We start from the raw sequence: 14,325 nt of genomic DNA, 5'->3' as shown, positions 1-14,325 counted from the left end.
CTTCTTGAGGAGGGGGCGCACAAGTGCCTCCTTATAAAGGGCCGGGAAGGACCCCCTCCCCAAGGAGGCGTTGACAATCTCCTGGACCCAGCTCCGTGTCACCTCCCGACTGGCCGAAACCAGCCAAGAGGGACACGGATCCAGTAAACAGGTGGCGGAACTCACAGCTCCAATGGCCTTGTCCACTTCATCAGGTGACACCAAGTCAAACTCCGCCCAGACAGGTGGACAAAGACGTTTAGCCCCAGTCGCCTCAACTGACTCGTAATAACAAATAACAAATAACAAATCAGGATCCAGTAGATGTGACCAATTGCAATTGGGAACCAACTGAAACTTTGGGATACACTTCAAGAGTTGTTGCATTTAAATTACATTAAGTAGTTTAAATCAAATCAAATCAAATCAAAATTTATTATTACAGTCATAGACCAAAACAAATAAAAACTGAATACACAATCAAAAGTTGTAGGATATTTATAAAAATAACAGATAAAATCCATGATAAAATCCAGTCTATCAGTTTATGCATTGTCAATACAGTGATCCCCCGGGTATCGCGACCCCGATCATTGCGAAACGGCTATATCGCGAGTTTTCAACCCGGAAGTAACACCATCTGCACGCATGCGTAGATGGTGGAGTTTGCGTTCCGGCAGATCAGCTGCTGGGCGGCCGAAGGAACGTTCCCTGGGTCTTCCCGCCGGCATGGGGGGCTTCCTAGCACCCCCCAAACCCGGGTTGGGGGCTGGGGGGGGTGCTAGGAAGCTCCCCATGATGGCGGAGACCTGTTAAAACAATCGCGCGGCTTCCAAACTGAGTCCTGAAGCCAAACGCAGAAGTTCGCCTTTGGCGCTTGGCTTCAGGACTCGGTTTGGAAGCCGCGCAAGTGTTTTAAAAGGTCTCCGCCAACAATGGGAGCTTCCTAGCACCCCCCAAACCCGGGTTGGGGGCTCGGGGGGGGTGCTAGGAAGCTCCCCATGATGGCGGAGACCTGTTAAAACACTCGCGCGGCTTCCAAACCGAGTCCTGAAGCCAAGCGCCAAAGGCGAACTTCTGCGCTTGGCTTCAGGACTCGGTTTGGAAGCCGCGCGAGTGTTTTAACAGGTCTCCGCCATCATGGGGAGCTTCCTAGCACCCCCCCCCCGAGCCCCCAACCCGGGTTTGGGGGGTGCTAGGAAGCTCCCATTGTTGGCGGAGACCTTTTAAAACACTTGCGCGGCTTCCAGGACTCGGTTTGGAAGCCGCGCGAGTGTTTTATAAGGTCTCCGCCAACAATGGGAGCTTCCTAGCACCCCCCCCGAGCCCCCAACCCGGGTTTGGGGGGTGCTAGGAAGCTCCCATTGTTGGCGGAGACCTTTTAAAACACTCGCGCGGCTTCCAGGACTCGGTTTGGAAGCCGCGCGAGTGTTTTAAAAGGTCTCCGCCAACAATGGGAGCTTCCTAGCACCCCCCAAACCCGGGTTGGGGGCTCGGGGGGGTGCTAGGAAGCTCCCATTGTTGGCGGAGACCTTTTAAAACACTCGCGCGGCTTCAGGACTCGGTTTGGAAGCCGCGCGAGTGTTTTAAAAGGTCTCCGCCAACAATGGGAGCTTCCTAGCACCCCCCCGAGCCCCCAACCCGGGTTTGGGGGGTGCTAGGAAGCTCCCATTGTTGGCGGAGACCTTTTAAAACACTCGCGCGGCTTCCAGGACTCGGTTTGGAAGCCGCGCGAGTGTTTTAAAAGGTCTCCGCCAACAATGGGAGCTTCCTAGCACCCCCCAAACCCGGGTTGGGGGCTCGGGGGGGTGCTAGGAAGCTCCCATTGTTGGCGGAGACCTTTTAAAACACTCACGCGGCTTCAGGACTCGGTTTGGAAGCCGCGCGAGTGTTTTAAAAGGTCTCCGCCAACAATGGGAGCTTCCTAGCACCCCCCCCCGAGCCCCCAACCCGGGTTTGGGGGGTGCTAGGAAGCTCCCATTGTTGGCGGAGACCTTTTAAAACACTCGCGCGGCTTCAGGACTCGGTTTGGAAGCCGCGCGAGTGTTTTAAAAGGTCTCCGCCAACAATGGGAGCTTCCTAGCACCCCCCAAACCCGGGTTGGGGGCTCGGGGGTGTGCTAGCGAGCCTCCCATGTCGGCGGGGATGTTTTAAAACACCCGCGCGACTTTCCAATGAGTCCCGAAGACAACGCGTTTGTCTTCGGGACTCATTGGAAAGTCGCGCGGGTGTTTTAAAACATCCCCGCCGACATGGGAGGCTCGCTAGCACACCCCCGAACCCCCAACCCGGGTTTGGGGGTGTGCTAGCGAGCCCCTCATGTCGGCGGGGATGTTTTAAAACACCCGCGCCGCCCCCAATCTTAGGCTCCTCGCTAGCGCTGCGGAAGTAAAAACACCCTCTGCACATGCGCAGATTGTGTTTTTACTTCCGCAGCGCTACTTCGCGAAAACCCGCTCGTTGCGGGGGGTCCTGGAACGGAACCCTCGCAAAGAGCGGGGGATCACTGTACTACTAAAATTACAATCCATAAGATGTGAGGTTTGATACTATTAGGGAAAGGAATAAACAAGGTTGCCACATTTGTTGTATAAATTAGCTAAGGTGTATTATGCACTTAAAAGTTGGCCACAAATGGTATACATACATACACATACACACACACATGTACACATACACATATATACATATACACATATATGCATACACACATATACAAATATACACACATACACACACACACATATATACAGACATACACATACATACTGTATCTTGCTATGATGAAGGCACATATTTGCGACAAATCCCCACTGCTGCTGCGCAGAATCTGGCCACCTTTGCTGTAATTATGGCCTGTTCATCCTTAAGCAATTCAATTCAATTTATTAGATTTGTATGTCGCCCCTCTCTGAAGACTCTGGAGATAGGTAGTGTTTGAGTGGCCAGGATATCTTGCAATTAATGGCAGAATATGTTTTTTCCTAGTATCTGTATAAAAGGAGCATCTCAGGAGCATGTGTCCCTCAGTCTCCGCCTCTCCTGAGCCGCAAGGGCAAAATCTTTCAGTGAATGGTATTATTTAACCTACTAGGTGGTTCCGCCCCAGACGCCTGATGGACCCAGAGGGCTTTCAGAGGGCGCTTGGGGTTTTACCAGATTCATTTATCCACAGTTTGGCAGAGCCTCTTGCTGTGGTTTGGAATAAGGCTGCAGTGGAGGCTCTTGACCAGATTACACCATTGCGACCTTTCTCTGTCACTAGACCCTGGAGAGCCCCTTGGTTCACCGAGGAACTCTGGGTGTTGAAAAGCCAGAAGAGACGTCTGGAGAAGCAGTGGAGGAAAAGTCAATCTGAATCTGACTGAACACTTGTAAGAGCTCATATTAAAACTTACAAAGTGGAACTTAAGGAGGCAAGATGAGCGTATCATGCCGCCTTGATTGCAACAGCGGAATCCCACCCAGCCGCCCTACTTAGGGTAACCCGCTCCCTTCTTAATCAGGAGGGAGTTGGGGAGCCCTTGCAGGGTAGTGCTGAGGATTTTAACACGTTTTTCGCTAATAAAAATGCTCAGATTTGGACAGACTTTGACTCCAATTGGACAGCAGTGTTGACTGACAACGAGTCAGTTGAGGTGACTTGGGCCCATCATTGTCCACCTGTCTGGGAGGAGTTTGATCTGGTGACACCTGATGAAGTGGACAAAGCCATTGGAGCTGTAAGTTCCGCCACCTGTTTACTGGATCCATGTCCCTCCTGGTTGGTTTCAGCCAGCAGGGAGGTGACACAGAGCTGGGTCTAGGAGATTGTCAACGCTTCTTTAGGGAGGGGGTCCTTTACGGCTCCCTACAAGGAGGCACATGCGCCCCCTCCTCAAGATATATCTTAATTAAACATTATTACACATATGACTCAATTAACATTTTTCAATATGATTAATCCCCCTGCCGTCTAACCATTCCTGTCTCCTAGTCTAAATTCATTCTTTTTCCCCAATATAATTTCCTTATAACAAATTCCAATTGAAATTAATGTTCCCCATTTAATTCCCTTACACCAATACATCATTTTACATAAGTTTATTCTTATAGATTTATAACTTTATCATAAATTCAATCTTCTTCTTAAAATACTGCTGCCATCCATATTTTCCATTTCCATATTCCTTAATCTATATTACCAAGATATGTCTCAAATCTGCTTCTGGTAAAATCCTCCAATATATCCTCAGGCTTTATAAGTGATTGAATTGTTGTTTTGCCACTCCATGAAACCATATCTCAGTCAATCAGTTCCCATGTCTCTTCTCTCAGAAATTCATTGTTCCAAATCAGAGGTGATAACATCTTGTCTTCACAAGAATGAACACATAACAAGTGCATTACATCATCGTAGCCAGAACAGATAAGATACCATCTGTTGTAAATATAAATCAAAGGTCTCCTTGCAATGACTCCTCCAACCAGAAGATGGCAGTCAATAAACACAGTTAATAATTATCTTCACTTAATACAAAATAAAATAACTTCAATAGAAAGAAAAAGATGCCTTAATAATCCAAATAGAAATCCAAATTGAAAATATTTAAAGCTCTTTAGAGAAAAATCCAAACTTGGGCAATTTGCTGTAATTAAGCTTTCGCTATTCACCTCCTCGCTGAACAGCCATTTCCATTCCCATTTCCAGCATTTTAAGTTTCCGTTGTTAAAAAAAAGCAGAAAAAATCTTTGAAATCTCTTTTTTGGCAGTCTTCATTCTCCAACACCTCACTTAATCTCTCTTCACCTCACCAGTGCTTAGAACCGTTCTCTTTCCAGGTGTTACCTTTCTTCTTCGATCCCTGCGTTGCATTGTCTTCCATAGCTAGTGTAGGCTTAGGCATGGCAACCTGGCTGACTTTGCACTGCTGCCGGTGCGAAACTAGGCCAATACGTCTGGTGGGGTTTGCTGACCCTGGTAGTGTCCCCTGCATCATCTCCCCTCCAGGGAGGATCGAGTATGGTTCAAAAGAACCAGAACCCCTGGATGGTGGGGATTTGGTGTCTCTCCATGGAAGTAGGGGAATTCCGTGCTGCCGTGGCTATTTGACCCCACTCCTTCTCATACATGGGGATCTTGAGCAGAAAGAGAAGTCAAACCTCCCCCTTTCCCTTGACCCCCAACAAATGGTACCCAAAGGAATCCTGCCTGACTCAACCAACATAGAGGTGGCACTTGGACATCCATTTCAGTAATCACCGTTACACTTGGCATCCATGAATTTGTCTAATCCTGCCTTGAAGCTATCCAGGCTGACAGCTGTCACGACCTCTTCTGGAAGTGAATTCCATAAACCAATGACCCTCTGGGTGAAGAAATATTTCCCTTTATTTGTCCTCACTTTCTTACCTATGAACTTTAGGGAGTGCTCCCTCGTCCTAGTATTGTGTGATAGAGAAAATAATTTTTCTCTATCCACCTTTTCTATCCCATGCATGATTTTATACACTTCGATCAAGTCACCTCTTAAACACTGTCTTCCAAGGCTGAAGAGACCAAGGCATTGCAACCTGGTTTCATAAGGGAGATGCTCCATTTCTTTGATCATTCTTGTTGCCCTTTTTTGCACCTTTTCCAGTTCCATTACAATAATACTTCATGATACGAACTTAATTGGTGCAAGGAGGAGGTTCGTAAGACGAAAGGTTCATAAGACGAAACATTGTTTCCCATAGGAAACAATGTAACGTCAATTAATCTGTGCAACCAAAAACCCCCCCGCAAAAAAATGGCGTTCCGCGACTGCTGGGAAGCCGCACGGCTGTTTTAAAAGGTCACAGCCGCGCTGGGGGGCTTCCCAGCAACCTCCCGAACCGATCCCGGGGTTCAGAAAAATTTTGCCTCTTCTTACGAACTTTTTTGGAGTTACGAACCGGCGTTCGTGAGGCTTCTGGGAAGCCCCGCCGCCTGGCTGTCACCGTTTAAAACAGCCGCGCGGCTTCCCAGCTGTCTCCCGAAGCCGAACGCCAAACAGCCAGGCGGCGGGGCTTCCCAGCAACCTCCCGAACCAAACCCGGGGTTCAGAAAAATGTTGCCTCTTCTTACGAACTTTTTTCGAGTTACGAACCGGCGTTCGGGAGGCTTCTGGGAAGCCCCGCCGCCCGGCTGTCACCTTTTAAAACAGCCGCGCCGCTTCCCAGCTGTCTCTGAACGCTGGTTCGTAACTCGAAAAAAGTTCGTAAGAAGAGGCAACATTTTTCTGAACCCCGGGTTCGTATCACGAGTTATTCGTAAGACGAGGGGTTCGTATCTTGAGGTACCACTGTATATCCTTGTTGAGGTGCAGTGACCAGAACTGTACACAGAACTCCAATATGGTCTCACCATCAATTTGTTCAGAGGCAATACAACTTGCTGACCTATTTTTGATTCTCTTCCTAATCATGCCAAGCATGGAATTTGCTTTTTTTACTGCTGCTGCACACTGGGTTGACATCTTCATTGAGCTGTCCACCAAAACCCCAAGATCCCTTTCTTGGGTTGTCTCAGAAAGCTTGGTCCCCATCAGTTGATAGGTTTAATTGGGGTTCTTTGCCCCAATATGCATAACTTTGCACTTGTTTACATTAAAATGTATTTGCCACTTTGTTGCCCACTCACTCAATTTCAAGAGATCTTTCTGGAGCTTCCAACTATCAGTTTCACTTTTCACTACCTAGAACAATTTAGTGTCATCAGCAAACTTTGCTACCTCACTATTTACTTCTACATCCTGATCATTAAAAAATAAATTAAAAATAAAGGTCTCAAAACTGAACCTTGAAGTACACCACTTCTCACTTCTTTCCATCCAGAGAATTGTCCATTTATTGCCACCCATTGCTTCCTACAATTTAGCCAATTACCAATCCAGGACATGACCTGTCCTCTAATTCCATGGCTGAAGAGCTATTTTAGGAGCCTTTGGTGAGGGACTTTTCAAAAGCCTTTTGAAAGTCAAGATATATAATATTAACTGGGTCCCCTTTATCTACCCTCAAAGAATTCTAACAAGTTAATAAGACATGATTTCCCTTTGCAGAAACCATGTTGATTTTCTTTAAGCAATGCCTGGTTTTCTATGTGCCCAGTAATTTTATCTTTAATAATGGTTTCCATCACTTTGCCTGGAACTGAGGTTAAACTGACTGGTCTATAATTTGCTGGATCACCTCTGGATCCTTTCTTGAAGATCAGGGTTGCCTCCCTCCAGTCCTCAGGTAGTGTGCCTGATCGTAGAGAAAGATTATATATTTTAGCTAGAAGTTCAGCAATTTCACCCTAGAGTTCCTTGAGAACTCTAGGGTGGATGCCATCTGGACCCGACGATTTATTGACATTTAGTTTAGTAAGGCATGCAAGAACATCTCCCGTGTTTATCTCTATCTGGTTTAATTCTTCTAATTCCCTCCCTTAGAAAACTAATTCAGTGGCAGGCAAATGCTCTCTATCCTTCTCAGTGAAAACGGAGGCAAGTCCTTTAGCCTCTCAGCAATCTCCTTGTTTTCTCTGATTATCCCCTTCTGACTATTGCCATCGAGTGGCCCAACTGCTTTTTTAGCTGGGTTCCGGCTTCTGATGTACTTAAAAAAGTTTTTGTTATTATTTTTAATATTCTTTGCTATATGCTCCTCAAAATCTCTCTTGGCTTTCCTGACTATCACCTTGCATTTAGTCTGCCAGACTTTGTGATCCTTCCTGTTCTTCTCAGTAGGAAGAGCCTCCCATTTCTTAAATGAGTTTTTCTTCTTTCCAATAACCTCCTTTATCTCGTTCGTAAGCCATATTGGTGTCTTCTTGGACTTTCCAGTCCACTTTCTTCTTTTAGTAATGCATTTTAGTTGAACCTGTTGTAACGGTTTAAATAGTTTCCAAGCATTTTGGAGGGATTTGACTTTTTTTACTGTTCTTTTAGTTTCTTCTTTACTATTCTTCTTTACTATACCATGTCTTTCTGCTTGACTATTAAAATTTAGTTTTCCTGCTGACTCATCAATGTGTGCATAACTTCCACCCTCCATATTTGGCAGTGTGCCTTCTCGAACTGGAAGCTGCCCAGCTTATGTTGACTTGCCCCAGAGATCAGTTTAAAAGCTGCTCTGAAACCTTTTTAATATTAATCGCCAGCAGTCTGGTTCCATTATGGTTCAAGTGTAACCTGTCCCTTTTGTACAGGTGTGGCTTGTCCCAAAATGTATCCCAGTTCCCTTCCTCTAGACACCATTGCCTCATGAAGCTCCTGAGCTCTGCCTGTCTAGCTGGCCCTACGCGTAGAATAGGTAGCATTTCTAACAATGCAACCTTGGGGGTCTTGGACTTTAATCTTCTACCTAGCAACCTAAATTTGGCTTCCAGGACCTTCTGCTAGCCTTCCCAATGTCATTGGTGCCAACATGTACCACGAAGGTTGGCTCCACCCCAGCACTGTCTATCAACCTGTCTAGATGCCTCGTGATGTCCGCAACCTTTGCACTCAGCAGGCAATTTACCATGCGGTCAACACTTCCATCGCAAACCCATCTCTCTATATTTCTTTCTTTTTTATTCTAATACAAACAAACAAACAAACAAACAAAACAAAACATATAAACATACTTATATATATACAGCTTAAGTTTGCTTAATATTTTATACTTTACAATTCTGTTTCTATTAGTTCATTTCCTTCCCATTAGTTCATTTTTTTTTCTATCCAATTACATGTATATAGTTTCCCCCAAACTGTATAGTAGTCCTTATTTTGTTTTTTCTGTAATTCATATGTTAATTTACTTAATTTAGCACAGTCTAACATTTTCCTAATCACCATTTCTTCATTTGGTATATTTTCTTGTTTCCAAGTTGTGCAAACACCAACCTTGCTGATGTTAATATATGAGTTATTAAATAGTAATCTTCTTTGCTATGCTGTCCTCTAATTATTCCCAACAGATATATTTCCGGTTTCATTTCCAATTGATAATTTAATATTTCTTTCAACCAATTTTGAATCCTGGACCAAAATCTTTCTGCTTCCAGAGATAACCACCAAATGTGATAGTACGTTCCTATGGGAGATTTGCATTTCCAGCACTTATTACTTATATTTGGATGGATTTTGGCTAGACGTGCTGGAGCATAATGCCACTGATAAAACATGTTGTGTAGATTCTCTTTATATGATACTGATAATGTCATCTTGTAATTAATTTTCCATAATTTTTCCCAGTCTAGCTGAATATATTTCTAACAATCGAATTACCCATTTCAAGAAGCCTCCCTCCCACCCCCCGTGAGGAAGTATCCTCGGTGCAAGAGGATATGAGCACATCCTCCAAGGAAGGGGTCCCAACTAAGTGAGCCTGTCCCAAAGCCAAGGAACAGCCCAGATTGGCACACAGGAAAAGATTGCTTATGAGGAATCTGGTGCAGAGGCTAACGCCTGCTCATTCTTTGGCTAAGCTACAGCCTCTTCCAAACTGGGAAACCCCAATGTCTTCTGGAAATCTGCAAGGACATTTATTTACCTGGGATTGGCTAATCAAACATACTCTATCTCATAGAGTGAGAGTCTAACCCATCTATTAATTTGAATTTTAAATTCTATATTATTGCATTTCCAAGCTGCATTTCTATGATAGGATAGGGAGAATCTCCGCTTGATGTTGACATATCGTATTTGGATTGTAGTCTTTGTAGATTAATACATTTAACAATATTGTTTACAACTTTTAAATCTAGAATCCTAAATGGAAATTTTTCTTTCCCTTTAGTAGAATGTTCAGCTGCAAGAAATATATATTTATGCTTCCGCAGTCAGGATTATCTTTTGATAAACTCATTTGGCCATCTCAGTTAATAATTGATGTAAATTTATTTGTTTTGTTTTGTTTTTATCCATTTTAATAGGAAAAAGATGCTGTGATGACCGCTATTCCATTTGCAAGACCACAAGATTTAGGTCCATCAATAGCTATTGTTGCAAAAGTTAATCACATCCAAGATCATTTGCTAAAGAAACATGACACTGAACTTTACATGCATCTGAATAGGCTTGAGATTGCGCCACAAATTTATGGACTGTAAGTATTCGGTTTGATTAATTTTTAAATTCAGGAAATGTTAAATTTAAAATACAGCAAAAGCAACTTTCAATTATTTATATCCATCATATATGTTCCCTCTACTCTCATATTTCTAGATATATTCCAGAGTTCAGCACTTCAGAGTTTGGGAATATAATTTGTAGGGCTATGATAAAACCAGAGAAAATAGAACCAAGGAAGCTTACTCTTTACCCCTTGAGGGGAGAGGGAGAGCATGTTTAACAACTCCCAGTTCCAAACTTATCATATTTTTCGGAGTATAAGACACACCAGAGTATAAGCCACACCTAGATTTTAAAGGTGGAAAACAAGGGAAAAAATATTCTGAATCATGTAGTGATATATTATTTAATAAAATACCCATGTAGCAGAATACTTTTTACAAACATGTATACTTTTTAGAACTATGTACACTTTTTACAAACTTCAAACTTGGCAAGTTTAAGACTAGAAGAGTTCAACTTCCAGAATTCCTCCCCCAAGTCATGTTAGCTCAGGAATAGGAGTTAGACTCCACAAGTCTTAAACGTGCCAAGTTTGAATGCCCTTACACCTCTAATCCCTAATCCAGGAGTCTTCAAACTTGACAGCTTTAAGACTAGTGGATTTTAACTCCCAGAATTCCTCCTCAAGTCATGCTAGAGGGGGAAATTAGAAGGCAAAATCAGACCCATTTTTGCAAAAAAAGAGCAATTTTTTCACAAAATTTGAAGCATTTTGGATTCTCCCAGTTCCCAAGAGCTTTCTGCAGGTTCCTCAGACCCTTTGCCACCCCATTTTTAAGAAAAAAAATGGGGGCATTTTTGCCATCTCCCAGCACCCAAGAGCTCTCTCAGGCGGGGGGGGGGGGCTTCGGAACAGCAAAACAAAATGGCTGCATTCAGTATATAAGAGAAACCAACATTTCTACCCTCTTTTCGTAGAGGGGGTGTGTCTTATATTCCAAAAAATACGGTAGGTAGACATTAGATTATCAATGTAATAATGAACTAACAGGTCAAGTAACTATTAGTCACTTAAATGCTATGCACTTAAATTTTACAGCAAGAATATAGCCTGCTGGAACCATGTGCTTTTGGAACCATGGGATTTGCAGGTTCAGTTTCATAAGTAATTAAAGCTTTTTTCCTTTTCCTTAATTTTTTATTATTCTTTTTGATTTTTGATTTTATTTTTTTGTTAGAGTTGAAAAGGACTTTGCAGGTCATCTAGTCCAACCCCTGCTCAAGCAGGAGACCCTACACCACCCCAGCCAGATGACACTGCAATCTCTTTTTGAGTATGTCGAGTGTTGAGGTATTCACAATCATGCTGGCAGGCCATTCCACTAGTTGATCGCCCTAAAAGTTCCAGGTTGAATCTCTCCTTGATCAGTTTCCATCCATTGCCATTGGTCTGGCCCACTGATACCCTGGAAAATTATGTGACACCCTCCTCTCTATGGCAACCCCTCAAGTACCTGTATACTGCTACCATGTCCTCTCTGGCCCTCCTTTTCATTAGACTATCCATGCCCAGATTCAGCACCCTCTCTTCATGTGTCTTGGTTTCCATTCCCTTTATCATTTTGGTTGCTCTCTCCTATACCTTTTCCAGAGTTTCTATGTCCCTTTTTTAGTGAGGTGACCAAAATTGAATGCAGTACTTCAGGTGTGACCTGACTAGAGTATTATATAGTGATATTAGTACTGGAGTGTATACCTCTGTTGATGCAGCTTAAGATTGTGTTGGCTTTTTTTTGCTGCCGCTGAACATTGCTGGCTTATATTTAGTTGGTTATCCACCAAGACTCCAAGATCTCTCTCACAGTCACTACTGCTAAATGTGATTCCTCCCAGTTTGTATGTGTGTCTTGGGTTTTTCTTGCATAGGCGTAGGATTTTGCTTTTCTTGACATTGAACATCATTTTGTTAATTTAAGCCCACAGTGTTAATCTATCGAGGTCTTTCTGTATTTTGAGACTATCCTCTAGGGTGTTGGCTACCCCCGTCAACTTGGTATCATCTGCAAATTTGATTAGTTCCTCCTCTATTCTCTTGTCTAGATCGTTAATGACAATGTTGAAGAGTATTGGGCCCAGGACTGAACTTTCCAACTTTTCTTCTCATTTGCAATTTCCAGTCCTCCATTTAGGCACCTCTTAACCTATATGAAATTAAACACTAGGGGTTTAAGATTGCCCACACTACCATGATTTTATTTAACTTGTCATTAAAGGGGAAAGAATGTATTGTATGATTGACAGCAGAAATTGATTTATTATTCTTAAGTCTAGGAAACAATTTGGAATGTCCTCTCCTTCTGTTGTTATTTTTTAGCAAGCAAGCAAGAAGCCTAGCATATAAGTTAGAAATTCTAGCATTAGCCAGCTGTGTTCTGTTGAAGCATGCAGATTCACCTTGCTCCTTCTGTGTCCCTCTGGCAAATCAGTGCAGATGGCTTCCTTAACTTAGTGTTCATAGCAAAACTTTTGAAAATAAAACACCATAAGAATGATAAATGAATACAGATTGCATCCTGTATACATGATAAATGGCTAATAATGTTGTTCTTCTTAGTATAAAATAATATAAAGTTTCAGAGATATTAGCATTTTATAATGTTTATTAAAAGTAAGATATTGCATTCAAGATACTATAAATACTGTGTTCTATTTTCTCTATATAAAGATCATTTTAATAGGAATAAAATACAAAGCAGAGTTAAAGCAAAATTATGGTAAACAACTTGCATAAAATGTTTAATACATAAAGAGTTAGTCCCTATATTATTATTATTTTTTTAGAAACTCGGTAAATTGAACATAATTAATTTTACATAATTCATTTTCAATAGGATATATATTTTAGTTTATCCATTCCATCAGCCTATATAAATTAATATTTGTAAGGTTGGACTCAAACCAAAGAAGCACCTGGTTCAAAAATATATTCAATTATGTAATTAATTAATTAATTAATTGTTGTTAGGCAATTACAGTTTATCAATCTATTTCAAATAGTTATTTTTATGATGATTGAATTAGAGGAGAGAGCATTATGCAAACCATCTTGATTGCCCAGTTGCCCAATTTGTTTAACTCTTAAGTAAATAAATGATACCATAGATTTAAAAAGTTGTAGTTGAAATGCTACTACTAAGAAATTATAGAATAAAAAATTGAGTGTATATTGTTCAGGCCTGATTTAGATATAATGCTTAGCTGCCATGATTTTGCATTATAGAAATGAATTTGGAACAAGGGATAGATATTATTTTCTTCTAAATTTTCAGCAGGACAAATTTCTTATAAGTCAAAGATACCCAACTTGTAGACTCAAAATTTATTGTGCATAATATTAATGGAGAATGGTTATTTAAATATATAGTTTGACATGTCCAAAATGTTGGAAGGTGCCATGTTGCTAACATCTTATTTATGTATTTTATCTATTAATCTTCTTATCAAATTGTAAATGCTGTATAACAGAGATCTCCAACCTTTCTGGCTTTGCAGATCATTTGTGGGGGAGAGGGGATGGTTCTGCACAAGTAGTGGGCACACAACTTTATTTGTATGCACACTGTGCATCTGTCCCCCCTCCCTCAAACAAATTGAGTGTGTATGCATGCACTTGCCCGCTTTTTACACAATAAGTGGGGATGCACGCATGGACTTTTTACCATTTCCACAATCTAGTTCCGAATCACTCACTATAGCCCAGGGATTGTGGTCTCTTCCTGCATAACATATGTAATAACTTTCGGTAACATACAAAATTCAGAAGCGTTCTATGATACACAAGTACTCTGGAAAGAGAATAACAGCATTTTTCTTAATGGATGTGCTTTTTCTTTTGGAACTGGTTATTGAAAATAGACATTTAATGGCAGCTTAATACTCAACTTGATAACTTCATCAAATTTCATTACTCACTTTTAATCAGAAAACATGTACAAATGCTCACTTCTCTCCTGAATAAACTGACAGGTGAAATAGGTGTGAAGAAACTAGAAGTTACGCATGCATTAAAGTAAGTAGAGGAAGATGACATAAGGCAGTAAGATGAGTGATGACCATCTGTTGTGTAGGATAATTAATTTTACAATTGGAACTTTATTTACAGATAAGTACATAGTGATTTGTAATGTGTCACCTACGTATCACTGTAACAGAATTCACTTCAGACTTCAAATAGAATTATATATTATTTTATTTCTAATAATATGTTAACATATAGTAATTTTTATGTTTAATA

At 41.8% G+C, this 14,325-nt stretch overlaps 1 protein-coding gene across 4 annotated transcripts in view; it reads left to right on the top strand.

Moving 5' to 3' along the window:
* TBC1D5 (TBC1 domain family member 5) overlaps positions 1–14,325 on the top strand; it is a 584,043-nt gene that overhangs the window by 411,256 nt on the left and 158,462 nt on the right. For all 4 annotated transcript variants that reach the window (XM_070727730.1, XM_070727732.1, XM_070727729.1 and 1 more), the window contains one exon: positions 9,890–10,062. In XM_070727730.1, coding sequence (XP_070583831.1) covers positions 9,890–10,062 — 173 coding nt within the window. The remainder of the gene's footprint in view (positions 1–9,889; positions 10,063–14,325) is intronic.

The sequence above is a fragment of the Erythrolamprus reginae genome, chromosome Z (genome assembly GCF_031021105.1).
Source record: "Erythrolamprus reginae isolate rEryReg1 chromosome Z, rEryReg1.hap1, whole genome shotgun sequence".
Taxonomy (NCBI): Eukaryota; Metazoa; Chordata; class Lepidosauria; order Squamata; family Dipsadidae; genus Erythrolamprus; species Erythrolamprus reginae.
Note: the sequence above shows the minus strand (reverse complement) of the source record. Positions and strands in the feature narration are given on the sequence as shown.